Source organism: Prionailurus viverrinus, chromosome B4 (assembly GCF_022837055.1).
Source record: "Prionailurus viverrinus isolate Anna chromosome B4, UM_Priviv_1.0, whole genome shotgun sequence".
Taxonomy (NCBI): Eukaryota; Metazoa; Chordata; class Mammalia; order Carnivora; family Felidae; genus Prionailurus; species Prionailurus viverrinus.
Genome location: NC_062567.1, coordinates 111,191,322 through 111,216,988, shown reverse-complemented (window position 1 = coordinate 111,216,988; position 25,667 = coordinate 111,191,322). Strand labels below are relative to the sequence as shown.

The following is a 25,667-nucleotide window of genomic DNA, read 5'->3' as shown; positions in this document are numbered from 1 at the left end:
TTTATAAATCTAATTTCATACACATCATAGTTTAAAATTCTTCCCTGCGGCAAAGTGGTAACTGAAAGCTAGATGTCAGCTTCTCATTGCACCTTGCTTTGAGAGAACTCGGGAGGTGCAAGAACACTTATTTTCAGCACTTGGAATGTGACAAATGTGTTATCTCTAGACTTCATGAGGTTCACCTCCACCTCCCTCCATTGCACCTAGATTCTTGGTGAGTGTAGGTGCTATGTTTTCTATGATAGAGGCTTTGTCCTCAGACAAAAAAATTCCACGTGCAAGCGTTGTCACAAGGATTCGATTGTATGTCTACAGCAACTACTTCTGCTAGCAGGTGGTGGCTTAAGCTATGTCACCCCACAATCAGGCTCTGAAGCTATGCCAAAGATATCAGAAAGCCCTGGTATCTATGAAAGAATCATTATTAATCCGAGGTAGTTGAACAGAGGGGACTCACCCTGAATGAAATTGTGAAGTAGGTAAACATGTTCATTATCCTCTTACTTCCCTTTGCTAGACACTCAATGTCTGAATAGACAAATAGAACACAAGGATTTTCCATGTCGTTCAATAAGCCTTAATATATTTAAAACTTAAGTGCATATTTTACTGCTTTAAGAATTAGAAAATGGTATGGAACCAATATGGCTGCCATGAAAAAAATTCAACACTGAGGTCTTATTGCTTCCAAGAGCAAGCAAACGTTTCCCCAACGGTTCCTCAAAGCCCAGTTTCACCTATCCAACCTTCAGTCATAGGCATCTTTAAGACATCTTTAAAATATCATCAGAGGTGCCTGGGAGGGTCAGTCATTTAAGCATCTGATTCTGGATTTCAGCTCAGGTCATGATCTCAGCGTCTTGAGATGAAGCCCCACATGGGGCCCTGAGCTGACAGCACAGAGTCTGCTTGGGATTCTCTCTCTCCTTCCCTCTCTGCCCCTTCCCTGCTCATTCTCTCTCTCTCTCTCTCTCTCTCTCTCTCTCTCTCGGTCTCAAATAAATAAATAAATAAATAAATAAATAAATATTTTAAAAAATACGTGATCAAAGATATGGACCTTTCCACCAAAAAAAAATGCATAGATACAATTTACAAATGTTTTCAGTGGATTTTAGAGTCACATCTCCATTCCCTAAGATCGGCTCATTCTTTTACTGTCTTTCGACTCAGACATACCCTTTCTTGTGTTGGAATGGGGTAGCAGCTGGAGTGGCCATTATACTTCTCCCCTTCCAAATCAGGCTAGCTTCTGAATGTCTTCTTCCATGCTGTCATTCTGCAGACAGACCCACTGATCCTTCTTATTTTAAGGGCTTGTGTGTCAATCACCGTGAGAAACATTACGGGGGAAACAGTAGCAGGGAGATGACAAAAATAACCATAGGGCAGTCCCAAAGTTTACCTCTTAAGGCCCGCAACCCCGCTGAGAAGGTTCTAGGAGCCCTGCCCTTCAATGGCTGCTGTCTGATTTTCTTCTTTCGAGTCGGATCTCTTCTGATTAACTTGTTGGTTGAATCCTTTCTCCTTTCTAGGAAAAATTCAGCGTGTTTGGAAAGATATCATGGGAGTAGATTTATCTCAAGGAGGCAAGTTGCGCCCCTGCGCTCCTGTGCACTGGGCGACCCACCCAAGCGTAGGTACTTTCTCACTACACGGATTCCCTGCTCTTTTCCCTAAGAAATAGGTAAGTGTCATGAATTCCTTACAGAAGGAAGCCAATAGTTTTTAAGAACCTTGTAAAGGCATTGGAAAAGGGAATAGCGTTAAGGGGAGGGTTCATTCATTCAAAAATCAGTTAATGCTAATCTACTCAAAGTGAGAGATTGCAGACGGAGAGTGCCCTGATGGTTAAAGAGAAGACTGCCCTTTTGGAGCTCACTACTAGGATTCTCATTGTTTTCCCATCTTTTCGGTCTTAACATGCTTCTCTCACCCAACTTCATTATGCTACAGTCCAAATATTTCTTCAGCTTTATGGGGTGATTTTGAGTTCTAAAAAAAGACGCTCACCACTCTGAATTTCATACCTTTCTCCCACTGTTTACACTCTTTTCCTCAATAACTCACCTGTCCAGGGTTGCCAGATTTAGCAATAAAAACAGTGAAGTCTGAATTTCAGAAAAACAGCAAGTGATCTTTTAGCATGTAACATTTGGAACATACTTATACTGAGAAATGTATCGTTGTTCATCTAATTCTGATTTAACTGGACATCCTGATTTTTATCTTGCAACCCTACCATTATCCCAGCCCCTCTCTCCAAAATGTTGGCCCTCAAATTGAGTGACATCCACAGATTTAGACAGCATCTTCTTGATTTTATAAACCCAGTCACGGAGACATGCTAAAGGCTCCATAGGAAACCACTGCCTGCCAGGCAACACTTATTTGCTCCCCTCTGACATTGACCCTGTTCGCTGAATGGGACACTCCAGCCACTGCTAACCTCACACAATACGAGTCACATCTGGAGCATGTTTGTTTGGTTCCCCCTCTCTCACTGATTTGAATTTTTGGTTTTTTTTTTTTTTTTTTCCTCGAGAAAACAAATCTTGTGGGCCTTGGCTGTCTGTCACCTGTCCTGGGTCTGAGTGTGTCTTTTGTTTCTGTGACGGCACTAAATGAGGATCGTGTTGGTAATTATCAAGCACATATTCTCTAGCATCTGTGGTAACAAGGCAAGAAAGACTGAAGCCTACAAGTAACTTACACCTAAGTTTTGACCTTCTCTAAAAAGCAAAGAAGAAAACCAAAGGTGAACAACTGGTCTGAATGTCACTCCCATCGTTCCCCCTGCTCATAGTGTGGTAGGATCTAGAATGTATGAAGCCTAGTGAAACGGATTTCAGATTAGCTCCTCTCTGACTGAGAGTTGGCTGTTCTGAGCTCAACAGATATCAGAGTATCATGAGATTGGGAAACACCAAATGTGTAATTTATTTGATGCAACACTTTTGTAGGTATACTATCCTGCCAACTGATAATCCTCTTTTAACCTCAACCTAACTGAATTGAATTATGTTATCACTAATACCCCAAATCAGCAATTTCTAAAGGAGTTTATATGTGCAGCTGCTTTAAAATGTGCTTACAGGTTAGCAAAATGTCAGAGCCTACTTTCAAAGATAGCTGTCTCCTGGGACACCATTTATTCTCGATCGTGACTTTAATGAGATTACCTCCCACCGAAGCAAACTGGTTTTCTATAAAATTCTAAAGAGAAGTTATCCACAGAAAAAGCTATGATACTTCCAGTCAGTATGGCCACCTCTGAGACAGGTAATAGACGCTGAAACTTCCGTGACACCAACCTCCAGTGTTCATTGCCAAACTAATTACACAAGGAGGCCATCAGACTGAGGTGGTTCCAATACTTCAGCAGCCTGTGCAAGCAAACCCAAAACAAAACCTGTAAATGCTTCGAGGTTAAGAAATCAAAATCTAAGAACAACCAATCATAGCCAACTAGGTCTTTCCCAAATAACGCAATGACTGAAGCTATAGTCAATTTAATAATTTCTTTGTTGGGCGCCTGGGTGGCTCAGTCGGTTAAGCGTCCGACTTCAGCCAGGTCACGATCTCGCGGTCCGAGAGTTCGAGCCCCGCGTCAGGCTCTGGGCTGATGGCTCAGAGCCTGGAGCCTGTTTCCGATTCTGTGTCTCCCTCTCTCTCTGCCCCTCCCCCGTTCATGCTCTGTCTCTCTCTGTCTCAAAAATAAATAAACGTTAAAAAAAATTTTAAAAAAATAATAATTTCTTTGTTTTGTTTCTGCCTCTTTTCTTTAAAAGCCTAGCCCCAGCAGGATGGAGGTTCCTCAAAAAATTAAAAATAGAACTACCTATGACCCATTAATTGCACTACTAAGGATTTATCCAAAGGATACAGGTATGCTATTTAGAAGGGGCACATGCACCCCAATGTTCATAGCAACACTATCAACAATGGCCAACGGATGGAAAGAGCCCAAATGTCCATCGACGGATGAATGGTTAAAGAAGATGTGGTATATATACACAATGGAATATTACTCAGCAATCAAAAGGAATGAAGTCTTGCCATTTGCAACTACGTGGATGGAACTAGAGGGTATTATGCTAAGTGAAATTAGAGAAATACAAATATATGACTTCACTCATATGAGGACTTTAAGAGACAAAGCAGATGAACATAAGGGAAGGGGAGTAAAAATAACATAAAACAAGGAAGGGGACAAAGCATAAAAGACTCAAATACAGAGAACAAACTGAGGGTTGCTGGAAGGGTTGTGGGAGGGGGGATGCGCTGAATGGGTAAGGGGCATTAAGGAAGACACTTGTTGGGTTGAACACTGGGTGTTATCCATGGGGGATGAAGCACTAGAACCTACTCCTGAAATCATTATTGCACTAACTATATGCTAACTAACTTGAATATAAATTTAAAAATAAGTAAATAAAATTAAAAAAAAATTAAATATATCTGCCTCCCCACCTCCCGCAAAAAAAAAAAAAAAGTCTACCTCCAGGCTTCTGATGGTGGAGTGATCCTAACCATTTCAGGCCTGGAACTGCCCTATGTGAATCGGTTTTTGTTCCAACAAACTCTTAAAATGTTTACTATATCTCAGTGTATGTTTTAACACTATAAAGAAATCATTTATAAACCTGGAACTTGGACGGACGGAGATTTGGATGGAGACCAGATGATTATTCCCCAAGAGCAGAATCTAAAATAGGACAGCCGCTTGTGCCATTGGTTCACAAACTCCACTTTTCACAGAAACAAAAAAGTGTTTCTGAAATCCGCCTGAGACTCCCTAGGGGGTCAAGGGAGAATGCAGAGAACTTGCAAACAGTATGTGAGCCTATTCAGGCCCGTCAGGAAATCAGAGTGCGGAGCCTACAGGGTAGCCCAAGGGAGCACTCTCAGGCCTGAGCCTTGAGGCCTCAGGACCTTGCTTTACAACCCGGGTGAAGACAAGCCCCCGCCTGCATGTCACATCGCCTGCAGGTCACATAGGTTACAACTCCGCGCACATCACATCGCCTTCGGTGTTTCCTGATTCAGGCCGGGCTGGGGGTCGTTCTGCACTGTTTTGATTATATCTGCCGGTTCTGATGATCTCATTGCATTGTTAATTAAACTTTTAGCTTATTTGAATCTCCTTTTAATAGTTCACTTTTAACGCTGGGGAAGAGGACATAGCACCTCAGAGAATAGTGTCTGCCCCAGAGGTAACTCCACCGCCTTCCTTCCCGGGCTTCAAATCCCGTCCTCTTGCCAGGCCTTCCAGGGAACCCTAAAGGCGCAAGTTGAAAATCTTCATCCAGGCCGTTTCGGAAGAGCGTGGATGAAATTACCCTTCTGAGGAGAAATGCAGCTAGCCCTCCAGCCTCTGGGGAATTGCCAGACCAGAGAGGCCCAGAAGCTGCTCACCCGGACCAAAGGTGAGGGCTCTCACCTCACGTATATTGTGTGTGTTAAAGTGCTTTTTCCACATTGTTTATCAATTGGGGTACAATAACTCCCTAGGTGGTCTCTCTGGGCACAGCATAGACCCTGAAAGGAATCTTTTCAGATGTGATCATCTATAGTCACCTATTCTCGTCCCTTTGTCTACGTAATGTTAATGTGGGATATGTTCCCCTGAACACTGGCTCTTTTAGGTGAATGAAAAACTCAGACAATGCCAGCTCTTTGTTTATTCTGTCTAGCCCAATCCCTTAAGGGTATCAACTCTGTTAAACTTTAAAAATTGTTTTGCCTAGGGGTGCCTGGGTGGCTCAGTTGATTAAGCATCCCACTTCCACACGGGTCACGATCTCACATTTGGGGAGTTCGAGCCCCGCATCGGGCTCTGTGCTGACAGCTCAGAGCCTGGAGCCTGCTTCGGATTCTGTGTCTCCCCCTCTCTGTTCGTCCCCCTCTCTCTTTCTCTCAAAAATAAACATTAAAAAATTAAAAAAAAAATAGCTTTGCCTAGTTGTCAGTTTTTTTCTGTTTTTCCTTTTGGCTTTTGGTGGCTGGAAGTTTTAAATTTTCACACAGTCAAATCTGCGTTTCTTATGAGGATATATTTCCAAGTCAGAGTTTCTTGCACTTTTGCCTTCAAACAATCCATTATGAATACAAATTTTAAAATGTGCAGCTAAGCTTAAAAACTGTTTGGATAGATAGCTATAATAGTTCCGACCAGTACAGTGCGTCATGACGTTCAGCAGTACGATACTGGACTGACGGAGTCAGGTACGTGCTCATTTGGTCTCTGCCATATGCTAGCTCTGCATCCTCGATGCTCTGTTGGAAACCCTAGAAACCCTCCTTTTTCTCTTCTCCCCCTTTCCCGAAAAAGCCAGTCTTAAAGAAGTTACATAGAATTGAGCAAAGTGGACGTGAGCTTTAGGGCAGGGCTGTGGGAATGGGAAATTGGCATGTTCCAGAGGTGATGTCGGAGCTCAAGTGAAGTGACAAGGACAAATATCTACCTCCACTCTATACTTTATGACTATTGGCCTGTGGTCCACAGGTGGGGCAGAACATTTCATATTCTTACCAAGAAGTTAACTATTTAACAAGAAGTCTCTGTTAGTTAGGATGCTATCAGTTATAAGGGATAATAACAAGTTACAATGGCTTAAGCAAAAACAAAACAAAACAAACAAACAACCACACAAAAAACAAAGAACTACTGGAAGGCTCTTGGGGTCTCTCACAGAATCGAAGGGGGAGGTGAATGACCAAGTCATAAGAAGGGCCAGAACGCAGCAGAGAGAACACCCGGGAACAACTCAATTCAGGAACTTAAATGTCCCCAGAATGTTCCCTATGGCTTTCACTTCTGTTTCTCTTTGTGTTTTCTCTTTCTCTAGAATAGTGTTCTTCACAGTGTAAGAGAAAATGACTGCCAGTGGTTTCAAGATCTTACTTGCAACACATATGACTATAGGGGAGAAACCGCCTTGATTTCCAGTGTTTCCAGGTCCAAAAATCCCAGTAAACGAACCCATTGGCCAAGCTTAGGCGCCTAGTCATGGTGGCTCCTGGATCCTTGGATGAAAGTGAGATCCCTGAGGGAGTATTTGAAGGATTTCCCAGAATAGCGCCTGGTGGTTCAGTCAGTTAAGCATCTGACTCTTGGTTTCAGCTCGGGTCATGATCTCCTGGCTTCATGAGTTTGAGCCCTGAGTCGGGCTCTGTGCTGACAGCATGGAGTCTGCTTGGAAGCCTCTCTCTTTCCTTCTCTCTCTGCCCCTCCCCCACTCACGCTGTCTCTTTCAAAATGAATAAACTTAAAAAAAAAAAAAAAAGGAATTGGGATGCTATGTATAACCCCTAAGTATCTAGTAGGCAGACCGGCTTACTTGCCTCCATCTCTTAAGGGTATAGGTGAGCAGTTCTGCTTTAAACTCATCCTGACTTAGCAGTGTTCTCTACAATAATTCTACATTCACCTCTGATGGTGAACTCAAGAGAATGACATTTATAAGAAGTGAGAACTTCTCAGTATGTTGCCTTCTGTATTACATGGACTCTGTAAGCGAGTGTCAAAAGTGGGATGTCAAAGTCTAAGCATATTTTTAATGAATCCATTTGACCAGTTCCTTCCAAAAAGATTGTAGCTCATTGTATTCCCATAAACAAAGTGTCAGAAATGGCATTTCCCTATAAACTTCTGGGCATTGGACATCATTAATTTTTTAATATTCATCAATCTGCTAGGTAACAAATGGCATATTGTTTTATTTTGCATTTTCCTGACTACTAATAGGACTGCATAACTTCTGTTATTGTTATCTACCTTCCTTTATTGTCAAATTGCCCATTCCTATATTTTTCCTATTTTTCTCTTATTTGCTCATTTTCCAACTTGTAGGAGTTTTGTGTGAAGATAGTAATTTAACCTTTTGCATTTTAATTTTTATTTACTGTATTTAATATTAATCTCTATTTGTCACAGGTCACTGATTTTTTTTTTTTTACCCCTCATTTGTATCAGCTTTGTTTATGGTGCTTCTTATATAGAAACAACGTAGCTATATGATCGTATAATTAACCGATATATTAATCATTTCCTTTATGGATGCTTATTTTCCTGACTTACTTAAGGAAGTTTTTCTACCCATCCCAATCTTGTGGATCTACATGTTTCCTAACTTTTCTTCTACTGGTTTTGATTTCAATATAGTCCAAGTGGATTTGGTTTTGTATATGATGCGGCAGTCTAACTTTTAGCTAGAAAGCCAGTGTTCAGGATATAGAAAAATAAGTAAATGCCAACCCTTCCAAACATAACCTCAGAGGAGTACACATCTGATGTTCACCTTGGACTTTTTCCTATGCACATATAATTCTTCGAGATGTGTTTGTATATATGTACACACACATATGCACACGCAAATAAATTTATTTTACTTATTTACCTTATTCTCCTTCAGTTTGCTTTCTTTGCTTAAAATTCTGGGAAGGAACTCTAAACCAGCGGTCTGTGGCTCTAGCTCATTCTTTCAGAAGACACAATAGCATGCTATCTTAAGAATTGACCAACCGGCTGCATTAAGGCATAACCAACTAATTAACTGCTCCCAGCTGAAGTCCCCAGGGTAAAATCTTCAGCTGCCCTACCTCTCCAAGTCCTGCTCTGAATAGTCAAACCTCCACAAAGCTCTGTGACTGACTGCCCTCTCGATTCTTCTAGGACAGAGTCCCAGTATCCACCTCCGTCTTCAAAAAGGGTAACTTTCTCCTGTGCCACCTTCAATCAGTCTGCTCCACAGATGCTCCACATTCTGAGCTAGCTTTCTTCCTAATGCATTGTGGGTCTGGCTTCTCCACTTAATATTCTGCACGGAAAAGGAGCAGGGAAAGTACCATTATTCTCCTGCTGACCCTGTTTAAAAAAAAAAAAAATGTGTATTTAGTTACTGAGAGAGAGAAAGAGAGAAGGTGGGGCAGAGAGAGAGGGAGAGAGAGAATCCCAATTAGGCTCCACGTTGTCATCGCAGAGCCTGACTCGGGGCTCTATCTCACCACTGGGAGATCACGTGAGCCAGTATCAAGAGTCAGATGCTCAACTGACTGAGCCACCCAGGCCCCCCTGCTGCTGACCCTTTTGATACTTTTTAATCTATGGTGGGTATAGTTAAAAAGAACTGAAGACTACTGCAATATTTATTGATCGCTCATCCATCTTTGATTCCATAGGCAGGTACCACTTAGCCAAGCCATATGATTTTGATACTGATTCAAGTTGTTTTTATCTTCCCTCAGAGCTTCCGCTGCGGCAGCACCTCAATCAGGGTTCATTTATTCCTCAAATATGTATCGATGCCACAATTTACCAAACACAGGGTCGAGTGCTGTGGATAGACTGGTAAGCAAAATAGTCACAATACTGGGGAGTTACGGACTTTCTCCGAGCAAATTCTAATCTTGGATGTCATTAAAAACATTCCTCACCCTCCATACTCCTCTGAAGCATCTATTCAAATGTCTGATGCAGATTTAGCCTTCCTTACGTGCTCTCGCCATAAAACAAAAGGTCGGCATCTTTTGCTATCTAGAAGAGAAGGTGTTTTATGCCGTGGGTACCACCATGATACTTCTCAAGCAACAAATAGTTTCGCGTCTTTTTAGCAACAAGAAAAATATTGTTGCTACGAGTTAATGATCACCTAGTTTTCAAGAAATAGTTATCGAGCCCAGATTATAAAAGTAAGACACACCATGATCTAGTTTTAAGATCAAGATCCAGGGGTTGTCGCCGGAATCTACCCGCAAAACCAAGAGCACGCTGTGTACACTGTATATTAGCCAACTTGACAATAAATTATATTTTAAAAAAAGATAAAAAAATAAATAAAATAACCATTTTGCTCCCTGCTGAAAACCTCCCCCCTCCCTCCTTAGCCTTTTGTTTGGGGAACCCAGGATCAACGTGAGAATGACTAATCTACAATTCCTGTCAAAACCAGGTAGGTCCTGTATTTCCCTTTAAACCGCCCCCCCCCCCCCCCTGCACCGGCTCCCTGGGGGATGGTGGGATGGGGGGCAGGGGCTTGGATTACCCTTTCTGAAGGCCAGAGCCTGCTTCAGCCTCCTTTGCCCAGCAAAGCATTAAAGCTATGGTTCCTCTTTATCCCAAACTTTGCCTGTCTTCACGTTATATTTTGCGTCTGACGCACTGAGGCGTGTTTTTGACAACAATAGTGGGTGATATGTGTACAAGTCAGGAGTGTGGGAGTTTGATATGGGGAAGGTCATTATTCGTCCTGCGTTATTTACATCTTCACAGATTTTTTTAACCTTTGGGCGAGCTCATTAGTAGGGAGGTCAAATTTTGCTTAAAATAAGCTTGAAAACTTATCTCTAGAGCAAAAATAGAAGCAGAACACAAACAATGCAAACTATTTGGAGGCAGCATATGCACACAACAGACCAAAGGCTTGTAAGAAATGAAGATGGTAGGTTTCCAACTCTTGCTTGGTGTCTACAGGCAAAGCGAGAGTGTCTGGGTTCATTGGAGCAGGGCATCCAACTTACATTTGCTACCTTTGGTACTTTGACGCCAAAACTCTGCTGAGTGAACTGGTGAGTGGCTTGGGTCCAAAATTATCGTACTGACACAATTTCTTATATGTATTTAGTGTGTTTGGGTGAAATTTTTCTTTATACTGTTGAAAAGAAAGCGACAGCGACATAGAGTCACTTAGGTCAAGTCATCAAACTGGGGCTTAATACTTAACCTAGTGGCAATGCCACCTTCCTCGAGACATGTAGTCTTGACCTATCAATCGGGAAATTTCTAAGCAGCACCAATGAGGTCACATGGGCCCTCTCCATCCTTCCTCCCACCATAGGAAGATGAGGTAACCCACCTAATAAGACCCCCGCCTTTCCCCCTAAGGGAATGTGACTTTGCTGGAAACAATCTTTTCTTTTGCTAATAACTTCTTGCCCCACCCTCCTTCTACAGAAACCTTCCATTGTACACAACTCCTAGGAGCCTCTCCCTACTTGCCTCTGGTTCATGAATCGCCTAATAAAGCCAATTAGATCTACTCGGTTGAATTTTGTTTTTTGACAACACTGGGAATAAACGTTTCCCAGTAATCATGACTTTTGAAGAGTTTTATTGCTGAAGAGACATTACCTGAATGTTCATTTTGTGAGTTACATCTGTTAGCATATTCTATAGACAAAACCCAAGGACTCAGCTGGGGGTTTAAAAAACAGAACAAAATAACTGCACAAAACAGACATAAATCCTTGCCTCTAAGGGGCTCATATTCTTCACAATCTACACAGATGATAATTTTGTTCACAGGTCATTTCTTTCAGCTCAGAAGGTGCATTTTGTCCCTGCTATATAGTCCTATCACAACATAGTTTTAAATCCCCCAAGAGAGCACAGTTATGCCATTAAAGGTTTGTTTGCTTAGAGGGTTACCATAGCCTCTGAACTCTTCTATCATGATCAGCTCTTAAATGCTTCTTGATCTAGGTCAGAGATAGCATAGGATTGTCAAGACCCAAGTCCATTACCTCCTGCTTTGTAAATAAAGTTTTATTGGAACACAGCCATGCCCATATTGTCTATGGTTGCTTCTGTGCAGAGATAAGAAATTGGGACAAACGTCTTCTAGTTCACAAAGTCAAAAATATATACTATCAAGCTCTTTATAAAAAAATTGCCTATTATCACTGATCTAGATTTCTGTGGCTTCAAGTAGAGTATTGAACATTTGACCAGATCTAAAGAAGCATCTTAAGAGATGTGGCCTTGGTTACAGATACTTTTATAGCTCTCCCACAAAGGAAATAACAGACAGAACCTCAGAAAAATAGATCTTCACTTTCTAATTTTCATCATAATACTAGCATACCCATTGCCCTGTGCTTAATGAGTGTAACTCTTAATATGCAAATCTGTCTGTCACTGCTTTGCTTCAAACTCCTGCACGACACCTCCCTTATTCTTTGGATAAGATTAATGTTTTTAAAGGCAAGTTAAAAGACGCCTCAGGCTCTGACCTTACATACCCTTCCCGCCTTAGCTTTGGTCTCTCTACTTACATTCTTCCAACTAAGACCACAGGGTTCTGCTTTGAGCACACCTCTCTGTCTCCTTTGTAAATTCACTTCCCTTAGTCTACAGAGCAAGTCTAACACCCTCAGATGCCACCCAGCCTAATTCCTACTCCTCCTTAGACTTCTGACTAAAGCCCTTGCTGAAGGAAAGGCTTCTTTGATTGTCCCATCAATTAGGTTCACTTTCCTAGGTCCTGTATTTTTCTTTCACAGTGATCTTCCGAGTGGCAAATAGGAACTTATTTTCACTACTTCTTAATTTCAGTCTTTCTACCAGATTCAGTAAAGTGTGAAACAGGTCTTTTTTGTTTGTGGAGGTACCTCCGATGCTTAGCCATTACCTCATTAGTCAATCAAATTTGTGGAATGGGTTTATGAACACGATAGAACACATGCAGCAGACATTTAGCAGTGAACTTGTTCTTAGCTCCCATTGGGAGAGTCAGATGAAGAATGCACTACCCTAGAGGTGCCTTGGTGGTTCAGTTGGTTGAGTGTCTGACTTCAGTTCAGGTGAGATCTCTCAGTTCATGAGTTCAAGCCCTGCATTGGGCTCTCTGCTGTCAGCGCAGAGCCCGCTTTGGATCCTCTGTCCTCCTCTCTCTCTGCCCCAACCCCACTCATGCCCTCACTCAAAAATAAACATTAAAAAAAAAAAAAAAAGAGTGCACTGTCCAAAACATGTTTCCTTGAATATTTTATAAAATTATGTAAACCTATTCTATATTATAAATTGATAAGTTTATCAGCGTTTAACACCAATAAACTTTTTTTTTCCTTTGATGGTATCCTTTTTTTTTTTTTTTAAAGTTAGCAAAAGTTGGTTCCCCTGGGTGGTTCAGTTGGTTAAGTTTCCAACTTCAGCTCAGGTCTTGATCTCATGGTTCACAAGTTCGAGCCCTGCGTTGGGCTCTGTGCTGACATCTCAGAGCCTGGAGCCCACTTCAGATTCTGTGTCTCCCCCTCTCTCCTCCCCTCCCCTGCTTGCGCTCCATCTCTTTCTCTCAAAAATAAAATAAAGTTACCAAAAGCAATGCACTTTGCTTCTCTTTTTCCTGGATGCCAAGAAGCTCAAAAGTAAATGTATTGCTCATTTACAGGAATGTTCTCCAAACCCAGATTCCTGGTAAAAATTCTTCCTACTTTCTGTACATGGCTTATTAAGCCTTTTATTTATTATTTTTAAAAATCTGTTAAATATTTGCTTCATGTCAAGTTGTCTCGACTTTGCATAATTATATCTTGATCCCATTGAAGACTCATAATGTAATGTTCCTCATTGGAGTAAATTTAGAAAACTACATAAACAACACCTCTTCAGCCGTATCTTAGCAATTGGTAAGGGTGGAAACTACATTGGGACTTAGGAGGTTCTAAGTGTCCTGATGGAAATTATGTGACTAGTTTGGGCTGGAGAAGAGGGGCTGGGGAGGAGCCATGTTCTTAAAGTCATTTTTTTTTTTTTAAGGCAGCAAAATAAACTGGAGTAGGTTATCCACTGCTCTTGAAATTCAAACAGCATATTAATACAGTGCAGGGGCACCTGGGCAAAACTTGGCTTCCTGTGCTGTAAGTGTGGGCTGCAGCCTAACATGCACACAGTCTGAAAATGAGGACCCCTGCTTCTCTGACAGGCTGATTTTCAGGTCACTTCTCCTGCCTAAGTAGAGTGGGGGACAGGGGGCAGGAGGTGACTTAAAAGAGCTGATCTGTTTAGGAGTCGGGGGGAACTTAATCATAAGTTTGCACTTTCTTCAGATGGTTAAACAATGAGTGTTTATGAAATCAAGAAAAATGTGTCCTGCTCCCCCCCCCCCCGCCCCCACCACCACCCCAGAAGTTTCCTTTTCAAAGACGTCTCTGTGTGCACTCTGGCTAATTTAAAAAGAGCCTCATTGGGTGCTTATTTTTTTTTTTTTTGCACGTATATTGCCAAAGTAGTTCCTGTTTTGGTTTTAATGTGTTCCTTCTTTTTAGTGAGATGAAAGAGAACTTTCTTTAAAAAAAGACTTGTCTGCTGATCATGTTTGTTAGAATGATCCTAAATAAAGCTTCTGTTGAGAGTTTAACTGTTTAGCTAAATCCTCTGGGCTAAATTATCGGGCAGATTTTTGTCCTCAGTTGGACTATGTACCTACAGTGCTCTTATTACCCTCTTTCTAACCTGAAATTTCTGCCTCTCCCAGGACTTCTCTGAAGCGAATGTCTTCAGGAAGGAGTTTTTTCTCTCAATCCAGTCGACTTATTTTTTTTTTTTTTTTTTGCATAAAGATACAAGTGCTCTTGACTCATGGTCCCTACCCCCTAAATATTGTACAGGCAGCTTGCTTCTACAAGGCAGAAAGCCATGAAAAGAACCATTCCTGGAGTGCATTGATGCTGGGTCTCTCACTAGTGTTTTAGAGCTTGAAATCGACTCATGTGGTAACCAGGGAGGTCAGACATGAAAAACGACACGTTGATCATTCCTTGAGTTTGAAGGTCAGCATCACAGTCAAAACTCAAATTGGTTTCCAGAAGACGGACATGTTTTCCTACATTGTGCTGGGTGAAAAGATTTAAAGGAGAGGCCTCTACTACAAACTCCGCAGATAGGGAATGTTTTCAACCCATGCATTAATGCCAATAAAGGATCCTTTGCTTTCACGTTCAATTAATTCAACTAAATCAAATGATAAATATTATCTAAGCTGAATATTGCTTCCACTTCATTTAGGGAAAACAAATATTTACAAAACAAGATACAAACACAAGATAATGAGAAGCCTCTTACCTATACTATCTGCTTTGGAAAATCAATGCAATTTGACATGTAAATCTTAACCTTTCCCCACCCTACCCACCCACCACCCACCCCCCCCCCCCCCCCACCATCCGCCGCAGCAAACTTCTTCTTGGCTAGAATAGTCTTTTTAGGAATTTGGATCAGTCTAACTTGCTATACACCATAAATGAGTACATTCTAAGTTCTATTTTCCAATGGGATTTTGATCCTTTAATTCAAGCTGAAGTATATCCAAATCCATGATAGTTTTCACAATCGTGTTGAGCATCTATATTTAGGACCTCCATATTTACTTGTTTATTGCACTTCCTTTCGCCATTTGAATGTTCCTTTATTTTAGTTCACTATTGTGTTAAATAAATGATATGACATCACTCAGTGGCTGTAAACGCTAATCTACTTTGAGATTTTGAATTCAAGTCCCTTGAAAAGGTCAATTGGCTGCTTGTCTTAGAAATGAAAATAAAACCATGGACTATGCCAACATTTGGCTAGATGATTATTCTACCAAGCTTCCTGAGTATTATCTTCTCTCTTGAGAGTAACATGGACATCATTATCTGCTCTAGCTTGCCTAATGTCTCAGAAGCTGGGAAAAAAGCACTTTCCCCAGACTATAGAACTTGAGGGAAGCAAATAACAACACACTTAAAACTTACTTCATACTTCAAGGCCACTTTTATATATTAAATCAGTATGATAGCTTTTTTCTTTTAAAAGACAAGATTTCTAACTTGAGATAATACATTCCCAGATAAAAATTTCATTGGTTTTAAGTTACAGAATTTTGCCACTATGTTTTAAAAGCAGTTTTCCTGAAACATTAGTGTTTCAGATGTGTCTAGGTGGCCTGGCCTAACCCCTGGAGTTTCTTTCTTTCTTTTTTTTTTAAGTTTATGTTTGAGAGAGAGTGAGCGACGGAGGGACAGAGAGAGAGGGAGAATCCCAAGCAGCAGCTGAGCTTTCAGCGGGTTTGATCCCATGACCTGAGCCAAAATCAAGAGTCAGATGTTCAACTGACTGAGCTGCCTGGGCACTCCTAGAGTTTCTGATTTAGTGCATCTAGAGCCAAAAGTTTGCATTTCTGTCCATTTCCGGGGGTGATGCTGGGGTGAAAATCGCTGAAAAGTCCCAGTCTGCTGTCTAATTTGTCTGAAGGGAAGGAGAGATCCATTGTTCCCTATTCAGAAAGTTAAAACATACTAGAAGCTGGGATCACAACTTGTTAAGAACTTTGTAATGACTCTTTAAAGTTCACAATTTTCCATACTTGATTCTTATCATCTGTCGCTTTCCCGGAACTACTGTTAAGCTTTAAAACTGAACTAGGTCTTTGGCAGCTGGGGAGATGCAGAGAAACATCCCATAAGCCTGAACACTGGCGGAGACAGTATATGGTGGTAACTTTACAAAGAGCAAAGTAAATGGAATCCTAGGGTTCTGCTAAAAGGAAAGAGACAAGGTCAGGGACGGAGGCCTGGCTTTGAGAAGTGGCCCTGGTACTTAGCTAGAGAGGTTCAAGGAGAGTTCCTCCAGGGCAAGTGATCAAGTTCCAAAGCACTGCTGAGATAAACACACAACCTTATCCTTCTAGCCGCCCTTCTTCCTCTTCCACCTGATGCCCGGGCTCCCCTCAGTTGCTGGGGAAGGGGGACTGTGGGGTTGACCCCTCCCTGATTCCTCCTGCCAGTTTAGGCCAAAGCAGAAGTGAGGAGCTTCAACAGTTTAACACAGAAGGCATTTTTGCTGCTTTCTCTTATCGGCCCCTAGGGATACTTTTCATTCCAGCGAAATTATTTTATTTGGCAGATTAATGTTTTAATATGTCCTTTGATTCATTTTTCAGTGAGCCCTTTAATGAATGTCGCTGTGTTTTCCTGGGTTATGTCAGCCATGAGAGGTCTCCTTAGCTGTCTCAAGTTTTTTCTTTTTTCTTTTTTTTCTTTTCCTTTCTACTGTCTCTACTCATCTCTAAATGGTCTTCTAACTTTATAGGGTTTGATTTCTCACAGTCCCTTTTAGAAAAGGTAGTATCGGGGCGCTTGGGTGGCTCAGTAGGCTGAGTGTCCAACTCTTGATTTCGGCTCAGGTCATAGTCTCAGGGTTCGTGGGATCAAGCCCCACGTTGGGCTCCACACTAACAGCTCAGAGCCTACTCGGGATTCTCTCTCTACACCCTCTTTCCCTCCCATCCCCCAAAATAAATAAACTTAAAAAAAAAAGGTAGTATCAGGAGCATGTTTCCAAGTTTTGGAGTTTATGACTTGAGAGTTCAAATCTGGTTGCAAGACCCTGGGTAAATTATTTATTTTCTTTAGGACTGAAACCTCATATGTTTCACTGTTAATTATACAGACCTAGTGGTGTTTCTTGGAGAATTATTTGGGAATTATTCTTGGGAATTATTTGGGAAGCTCACAGTGTGAGTTGCACAGTGATATATGACCATCGCTATTGCTGCTGGTAAGCAACACTTTAATCCCTTTTTTTTTTCCCGATTCTCTATGATCTGAATTGCTTTAACAAGAAGAAACAGGTTAGTCCCAAATCTGTATGTGTCACCCTTGGATTTCTAGTTCTCTTCTGTTTTCGGAACCCCAGTAGATCCACACCTTAGTACAAATGCCTTAGTGTGGCCCTGGGACTCAAACCTCAGCAAAGCAAGGCAGGTCGCCAGGTGGGGAGGCTGCTAAAAGTGGTCTCCTTCCTGCAGGTCACCAAAACAAGAATAAATAAAAGACATAGGTCTCTGTTGAAGAGATAAGCCCACGTGCAAGCTAAATTATTTAAAGATTTAAGTAACAATTGGAGACAAAAATAGAGAGGTCACTTCAACATTACCGTTTTCCAATCCATCATCCTCGGGGCTTTCCAAAAAATAAATCTGGTCCTATCACTTCCCTGTCAAAAATATCCCACCTCTGAACATCCTATGCATCCCCAGCCACCAGTTTTTTCGCTACTATTTATCTTCCTTGTGTTGGTTTCAGTCTTGAAAAGACTCCAAGTTCAGACCCCTCCTTTTCTTCCTTCCAAAGACAACTAATTATGGGCCCACTTAACTGGTTTAGCAGAGATTCTTCACTTTGGGGGCTTCCTTTTCTCTTTCTGAATCCAAACACATGCGAAAATAAGTGCCTTGTCTCTATTGCTGTTAACACTGTAGAGAACTCTTCTACTGTACCCTGAACTTTTGGGTTAAGCTGAGTTTTCTAAAGCAAGCAGCACTGACACGTAGCACTCTAACTGGAAGTAAGTTCACCATAAGCACAACTTTAGTGAACGCAGCCAGCTGACAGGCAACAAGGAAGCCATCTCCAACTCAGCCTGGAAGTCTGGGTCTAAAGGTGCCTTCAGGGGAGGGAAGGTCCAGATGGATAACAAGACCTTTGCTAGGTGACATTACTATATACAAGGGGGAGGTGGGCAAAGGCCTTCCAGACAAACTTTCGAACTGCAATACAGCCATTGAAAAAATTCTGGGACTTTCCCAGCAATAATCCAGGAATCCTGGATTTCATAAATAAATTGAGAGACTGGAGCATTGGAAGGACACGTGAGAAACTTCGGGATACAATGGCACTATGAGAGAGTGGCACATAAGCAAATGACACAATGGCTAACCTGATGTAAACATACTAAAACATGTCTACACAGCATAAGGGGAAACAAAGCAAAAAACCTTAAATGGGGGCAATGTGGACAATACCACAATATTCCTGAGCAACATATCTAAGTTACTTTGGTCTCCATTTGTCTACCCTAAAACAATGTTTATTTATAAAAGCAATTTATGCAATAATCTAACACGGCAACCAGGAAAAAAGTGCCACAGACTTTATTTATCTTGTCTCCTCAAATATTCACTGTCCAATTTTTTAGCTGCAAAAATTCTCTGTATATTATTTTGCACCAGGAAAGTCGCAAGTAATGGTTCTGATTTGCCTCATTTAAATTTTGATATGTCTATTTAACATCATTCAAGAACATATACTATGCATTGGGTGTTAGGCATTGAGGGTACAATAGTGAGTTACGTAAGATGCTTGCCCTCAAAGAATTTACAGTCTAGAAAGAAAAAGAGACCAGTGCACATAGTAAATCTAGTATGTTCGATAAGTGTCAGAGCCAGGGGAATGGAAAGCAGAATACTGCAGATGTTTACGCAAGTGCAGAGGGTCACGGAGGGCTTCTTGGAGGATGAGCAAAAAAATCAGCTTTTTGGGGGGGAAGGGGAATTGGAGAAGGTATCTCAGGCCATGGGACTGGCATATAAAATGAATAGCATAATAGCTTAATTTAGTGTCATCCTCTTCATAGATTAACAGTTTAGATGAGTTCCCAAATGTAGGGCCATGACATGCAAAAAGTGGCATTGAGTGACTTTAAATTTATTCAATTAAAAAGACCCTGCTTTATTCTAATATGGATACCTTTCCCACTCTGGGGATGTTAAGATACCATCCGTTTCCCAAAACGATCATGACAGCAGATGGCAATGGGATTAAAAAAAATCTTTGGCAAAATAAAAGATTTTCAACATTGTGTGCATCCTTAATTTTTACTAGTCTATGAAACAGACAAAGGAGTTCCCCTGCCCTATGTCAATGTTTCTTTTTTTTCTTTTTCTCTTTTTGGTAAGTCCAGAGCAAACTGTTCTAGTAACAGTTAAGCTGAGGGATGGGAATATAAATCCCCAGCCCTTTGAAATTCTAGTTTGTTGTCCAATAGTTACCTCTATAGAAAGTACTTTCTGAACTCCTAAGCACTCTTTCCAAAGACCTGACAATCTGTGCTTTTATGTGTATGTGCTTTTATTGTATGTGTATGGAAACATACACATACAATTAAAAAAGTGTGGGGGTGAGTTTAACTTTCTGGTAACCCTACCTAACTGACTTTAAAAAGTTTTCAGGAGTCCAGCCACTGTCTGGGAAGGCAGTAAAAGTGGAAAGAACAAGGACTTGAGAGACAAGTCTGAGTTCAAATCCTAGCATTTTGTTAACTTCACTACTTGTTTTGCAGAGGAGTCAACCGAAGCTCAGATTATCAGGAGCCCAAGTTGGAGACCAGGCTTCATTTGATTTCTCATCTAATGCTGGAATGACTGATAAAGTGAGGAAAATGAACATCGCAGATGATTAAGGGCGGGTGGGGTTAGGAGGGCTATCAGAAGATCTTGTGCTAGGGCTATGGTGATTTTAAGCATCTACCTCAGGGGCATCTGGGTGGCTCAGTCGGTTAAGCGTCAGACTTCGGCTCAGGTCATGATCTCATGGTCCCTGAGTTCAAGCCCCTCGCCGGGCTCTGTGCTGACAGCTCAGAACGTATTTTGGATTCTGTGTCTCCCTCTCTCTCTGACCCTCCCCCGTTCATGCTCTGTCTCAATAATAAATAAACATTAAAAAAAAAAAAGAATTTACTTCAGTTTTCCTATTTCCTTTTGAGTAGTAAGAGGTTTCATGTCCTCAGAGAATTACCGTGACGTTTATTTTTAAACAAAGTTCTATCTAAAAAGTCCTAGAATGGAACAGATGTACCTTATTTGCCATTATTTTTGATGCATTTATCCAAAGAAAAGATGTTCACAAAAGTTAATGCTTTTAACAATACTATCTTTAAAGTATTTAGCTGTTTAACTACCTAATTATTGTGTATGAATTTAAAACTAACCTAGCAGTTTTTCCAAACCCAGTTTTACATGTTTCATTTAAACAATAAAACGTTTTCTCCTTCAGCTTTATACAAGTTCTACTTTTGCTACATTTCTATACCCTTTGGCTAGTACTTAAAACACACACACACACACACACACACACCTCAAAGTGGTGTGTTTTGCAATACTGATGACCAACTAAACTCAGGATATTTATTTCCATCTGGTAGAGTTCAACTTCTGCCTCTTGTTTGCTTTCTCCATCTGTCCGACTCACCATCTTTTTTTTTTTTTCTCCCTCTCCTCCTTACTGGAGTTAGAGTTAACCCTCTCTTAGGCTTAATCGTTTTAGCAGGCTCAAGCCTTAGCACAAATCTTTTTCTCTAGTTTTGCAAGTAGGGTTTCCAGTAAACTCAAATGTCTAAGCCTAATACTTCCCCAAGCTTCAAATTTAATCTTTATCTTCTTGTGTTTTTATAAAGAGCAAGGGCCCGAGACCTATTTGGACCAGAGCTTACACCTTGGTTAAGGTATAAACGGTGTAAATGCATTACACAAATGTGTGTTTCCAGTACAGCCTTAACTTTACGGGATCCGCGTTACTACATTATCGTCAGTAACAGGCTTTCCTATCAGCACGACGCTGGATTCAGTAAGGTCTCCACTCCTCTCTCCTTTGACTCCTGAAATTACTGAAACGGCAAACACAAAAGGCTTACTAACCTTCTATTTATTTTGCAATTAAACTTTTACAAAGACACCCCCGCTCCTCCCGAGGGTGAAGCTGAAACGGTTCCCTGACGTAGGCAGCACGTCTACTAGGAGACCCCCCGGCCCCCCGACTCCCTAGAGCTGCAGAAAGACCTTCAATAGTAGCCCTTTCGTTCCACTTTCTCCGTATCCCCGCTGCACGCCCCCGCACACTTTCAGCACCGGCACGCGAACCCCGCTGCTCGGCAAGAACCTCCCGCTTGGGGAACCAGCCTCTTAGGAGCGGGGACGAGACTGAAACACCCAGCGCGCGAGGGGACAGGCACCTCGGACTTGCAGCCGGATCTGCGCGCGCGGACGCCAAGAAGGCTTTTATCTGCCCAGCACTGAGACTCCCCGCGAGCGAGCCCAGGCAGCTCACTCTCGCAGAGGATGCGCTGGCGCTGGGCCCGGAGTAGCTGAACCGGGAAGGAGGAGCTAGGGCTGGGGGCGGAGCTTTCACACGCGCACCCTCGCTCGGCTCAGTCCCTTGGCCACAGCCCGCCGGTCCCGGGCCGCCGCTCCGGAGTTTATTTGTTTACAAGCGGATTACGTCAGCTCCTCCCTCTCTTCCCCGTCTCCGCATCCACCCCCTAGCCCCCTTTTCCCGCCCCCTCCGGCTCCGAATCTGCTGCGTCACAATGGTGCGATCTCCGGATTGGCTGAAGTCGGCCGTCATGCTCCAGGTACGCCACTTCCTTTCCGCCGTGCTATAAAAGCTACTGCACGGCTCCTGCATCTCTTCGCCGCTCCGAGCTGGAAATGCAACTGTTAGGAGCTTCGGAGGCTGCGGAGCTGGACGCGGAGGCGGCTGGGGAAGTCCGAGCGATGTGACCAGGCCGCCGTCGCTCGTCTCTTCCTCTCGCCTGCCGCCTCCTGTCGTGAAAATAACTTTTTTACTATAAAGGAGAAAAAAAGTAGCTGTCCGCCCCTCCCGCCCTCTCTTCCTCTCAGCCCTCTGACCTGCGAGGGAGCCCGGGGTGGCCGCTCCGTCGTCGGGGCCGCGCCGCCGAGCCCCGGCCGCCCCGGGCCGCCCCCGCCCGCCGCCCCCATGCATCCCTTCTACACCCGGGCCGCCACCATGATAGGCGAGATCGCCGCCGCCGTGTCCTTCATCTCCAAGTTCCTCCGCACCAAGGGGCTCACGAGCGAGCGACAGCTGCAGACCTTCAGCCAGAGCCTGCAGGAGCTGCTGGCAGGTGAGCCGGCCGCGGCGGGAGGGCGAGGGGCGCAGGGCGGACGCGGACCGCACACCCGGGGCGGGAGGCGGGCCGAGCCGTCGGGGCCGCGGAATCCGCGGCACTGCCCCGGGCCGGCCGCGCTCGGGTCCCGCCGCGGGAGCGGGGCAGGCGCGCCTGGCGGCCGCTAACGGCGGGTCCTGGCGAAGGTTTGGGGGCTGGGCCGAGGGCTCCCCCTCCCCCCACGGCTGCCCCACCGAGGGGAGAAGGGAACAGGCTCACAACAAAGAGACTACAGCCACTGAGGCGGGAGCTGCGGTCCTCGGACCGTCCGCGGATTTGGGGACAAAGGAGCTGCGGGGCTGGGGTTAGTTCGACGCCCCCTCCCCCAACCCCCTCCAACCGTTGTGGGCTCGGCGGCCGGGCCCGGGGCTGGGAGACCGCGCCGCTGCCCCGAGGCCAGCCCGGGACGGACGTGCCGTCGCCCCGCGCCTCCTACCCCTGACCATTAATCATCGGATTTGTCACCGGTTCAGTTGCAGCCCTGCCCAGAGCTTGGTTTAGTTAGGGTTGCTTGTTTTTCTTCCCTTCGGGGTTAACAGCCCGGTGGCGCTTCTCCTCCAAAGCCATAAACCCCATTGTGTGCGGCTGGGGTGGGGTGGAGAAAGTAAACAGGTTCCCGCCTGGCCGCCGGTGCCATCCGGCTGCCCGGCCAGCCGAGGCCGCGCGCCGGATTCCTGTTTTGGCGGCTCAACCGGTTGGTTCCTGGAGATTGTTTTGTCCCCTACTACTGTGTTGTTTCTAAAACCCTGCCCGCTCTTTTCCCCAGCCCCAAGCACGCACAGCCGCGGTGCGGTGCTGGGCGTTTTTGAAAGTTGATAGTTTAAATTTTTCACTTTTCAAAGGAGCCTGCGGAAGGAGGAAGCCATAGCGGGATCTTAGAGTAACGATCTAAGCATTGTTTCTCTCTCTCTCTCTCTCTCTCTCTCTCTCTCTCTCTGTCTCTCTCTCTCTCTCTCTTTCCCCCTATAGAACATTATAAACATCACTGGTTCCCAGAAAAGCCGTGCAAGGGATCAGGTTACCGTTGTATTCGCATCAACCATAAAATGGATCCTCTGATTGGACAGGCGGCACAGCGGATTGGACTGAGCAGTCAGGAGCTGTTCAGGCTTCTCCCAAGTGAACTCACTCTCTGGGTTGACCCCTACGAAGTGTCCTACAGAATTGGAGAGGATGGCTCCATCTGTGTGCTGTACGAAGCCTCACCAGCAGGAGGTAGCACTCAAAACAGCAGCAGCGTGCAAATGGTAGACAGCAGAATCAGCTGTAAGGAGGAACTTCTCTTGGGCAGAACAAGCCCTTCCAAAAACTACAATATGATGACTGTATCAGGTTAAGATATAGTCTATGGATGGATCATCTTATAATGGATGGATAAATTTGATTTTTGCTTTGGGTGGGCTCCTCTTGGGGATGGATTATGGAATTTAAACCATGTCACAGCTGTGAAGATCTGGCACAAGATAGAGTGGTAAAAAAAAATTTTTTTTAAAGTGACAGTGCCATAGTTTGGACAGTACCTTTCAATGATTTAATAGCCTGTGAGTCCAAGTAAATGATCACTTTATTTGCTAGGGAGTGAAGTCCTAGGGTGGTTTCAGTTTCTCCCAGATGTTAAACCTAAATTTTTTCCATCAATCCCTTTAAGGCAAATCTGTATTTCAAAGAACCTTTCTCTGCAGTAGACCTTGCGGAGGAAATTTGCACTATTACACTTGAAAATGGTTAACTTTTTTGGCAGCTGACTAGGAAAGCTCAACATTTGAAACATGGTAGTACTGGAAATTTTGACAAGACTTTTACCTAGCACTTAAATTTGTATAAATGTACATAAGACAAACCTAGTAAGCATGACCTGGGGAAATGGTCAGACCTTGTATTGTGTTTTTGGCCTTGAGAGTAGCAAGTGACCAGAATCTGCCGTGGCAACAGGCTTTAAAAAGACCCTTAAAAAGACACTGTCTCAACTGTGGTGTTAGCACCAGCCAGCTCTCTGTACATTTGCTAGCTTGTAGTTTTCTAAGACTGAGTAAACTTCTTATTTTTAGAAAGTGGAGGTCTGGTTTGTAACTTTCCTTGTACTTAATTGGGTAAAAGTCTTTTCCACAAACCACCATCTATTTTGTGAACTTTGTTAGTCATCTTTTATTTGGTAAATTATGAACTGGTGTAAATTTGTACAGTTCATGTATATTGATTGTGGCAAAGTTGTACAGATTTCTATATTTTGGATGAGAAATTTTTCTTCTCTCTATAATAAATTGTTTCTTATCTTGGCATTTTAATCAATCTCTTGTCATGATTATAGAGGTTCAGCTCAAAGAAATATGTTTCTCAGAAGACTTAGGTTCTATAAGCTATGTGAATGTCAGTTGCACACTGGTCACGCTGAAAAACATTTGATGGGAGTGTACATGTCTAGGTGTTAGAGGAAACACAGGGTAACTTTTTTTTTTAAATCTCCAAAGTCAAAACATGGACACATTACCAGGCTAATCTCACGAAATGAGGATAAGAGACAAAGGTAACATCTACCAAAAATGATACTCAGAGGATTATATCTCATTGCTTCCCTGTCGAAGTGAAGATATAAATGTTCCGTTCTGGCCCACCTTTGAAAAACAATAATTTTGCCCCATGGAATCCATGTTCAATTAGAAAATCCTGGGGTAGGTGACCCATAGTCTTAAAGAACAGGCTAATCACTGCAGAGATGGTGGTGTTTTGCTTTTCATCAGCTGCAAGATTTACATAAAAATCACTTAAGCTGGAATTCAACAACAGGTACGTTTATCAATTTTTATTCTCAAAAGTTGAAATGTGAGTTTTTGATCCCTTATTTTCAGACTTCTGTTGCAGATAAATTCTCAGAACCTAAACGAAACCTTGCCAGAGTGTACATTACTCCACTACCCCATGTGATAAAAACTTGTTGGTAGTTCTTTGGTTGAACGGGATTTGGAAAGTGGAGAAGGTTGAGTTTTTCGGTACACCGTTAACTTACAGTGGCTTTTGAGATACGCATGTAATAAACATGATCACACTGGAAATACCCCGCAGTAGAGGTTACTTGAAATCAGTAGTCCCAAATTTGGGGATACACAGAAGTAAATCCACAGCCGAATACGCAGGTGTTCAGAATACAAACAGTGTCTGTGTACTT

General features: G+C 43.0%; 1 protein-coding gene and 1 long non-coding RNA gene across 2 annotated transcripts; one reads left to right on the top strand and one right to left on the bottom strand.

Moving 5' to 3' along the window:
• Positions 1-1,421: 1,421 nt before the first annotated feature.
• LOC125170468 (uncharacterized) lies at positions 1,422-21,899 on the bottom strand. The gene is made up of 3 exons (XR_007154041.1): positions 21,551-21,899; positions 21,034-21,205; positions 1,422-1,534 (listed from the first exon to the last, which is right to left on the bottom strand). It is a non-coding gene; the product is annotated as an uncharacterized LOC125170468 (long non-coding RNA).
• A 111-nt stretch (positions 21,900-22,010) lies between these two features.
• On the top strand, positions 22,011-24,789 carry BTG1 (BTG anti-proliferation factor 1). Its single transcript, XM_047867144.1, has 2 exons — positions 22,011-22,462; positions 23,474-24,789. The coding sequence occupies exons 1-2, from the start codon at positions 22,315-22,317 to the stop codon at positions 23,839-23,841; spliced, it is 516 nt and encodes a 171-aa protein (XP_047723100.1). The 5' UTR covers positions 22,011-22,314; the 3' UTR covers positions 23,842-24,789.
• The last annotated feature ends 878 nt before the right edge of the window (positions 24,790-25,667 follow it).

Bases quoted from the DNA above. Each gene is read 5' to 3' on its own strand.
- BTG1 (XM_047867144.1), top strand. From the start codon at position 22,315: ATGCATCCCTTCTACACCCGGGCCGCCACCATGATAGGCGAGATCGCC. The intron at 22,463-23,473 runs GTGAGCCGGCCG...TTCCCCCTATAG, and splicing joins CCTGCAGGAGCTGCTGGCAG to AACATTATAAACATCACTGG.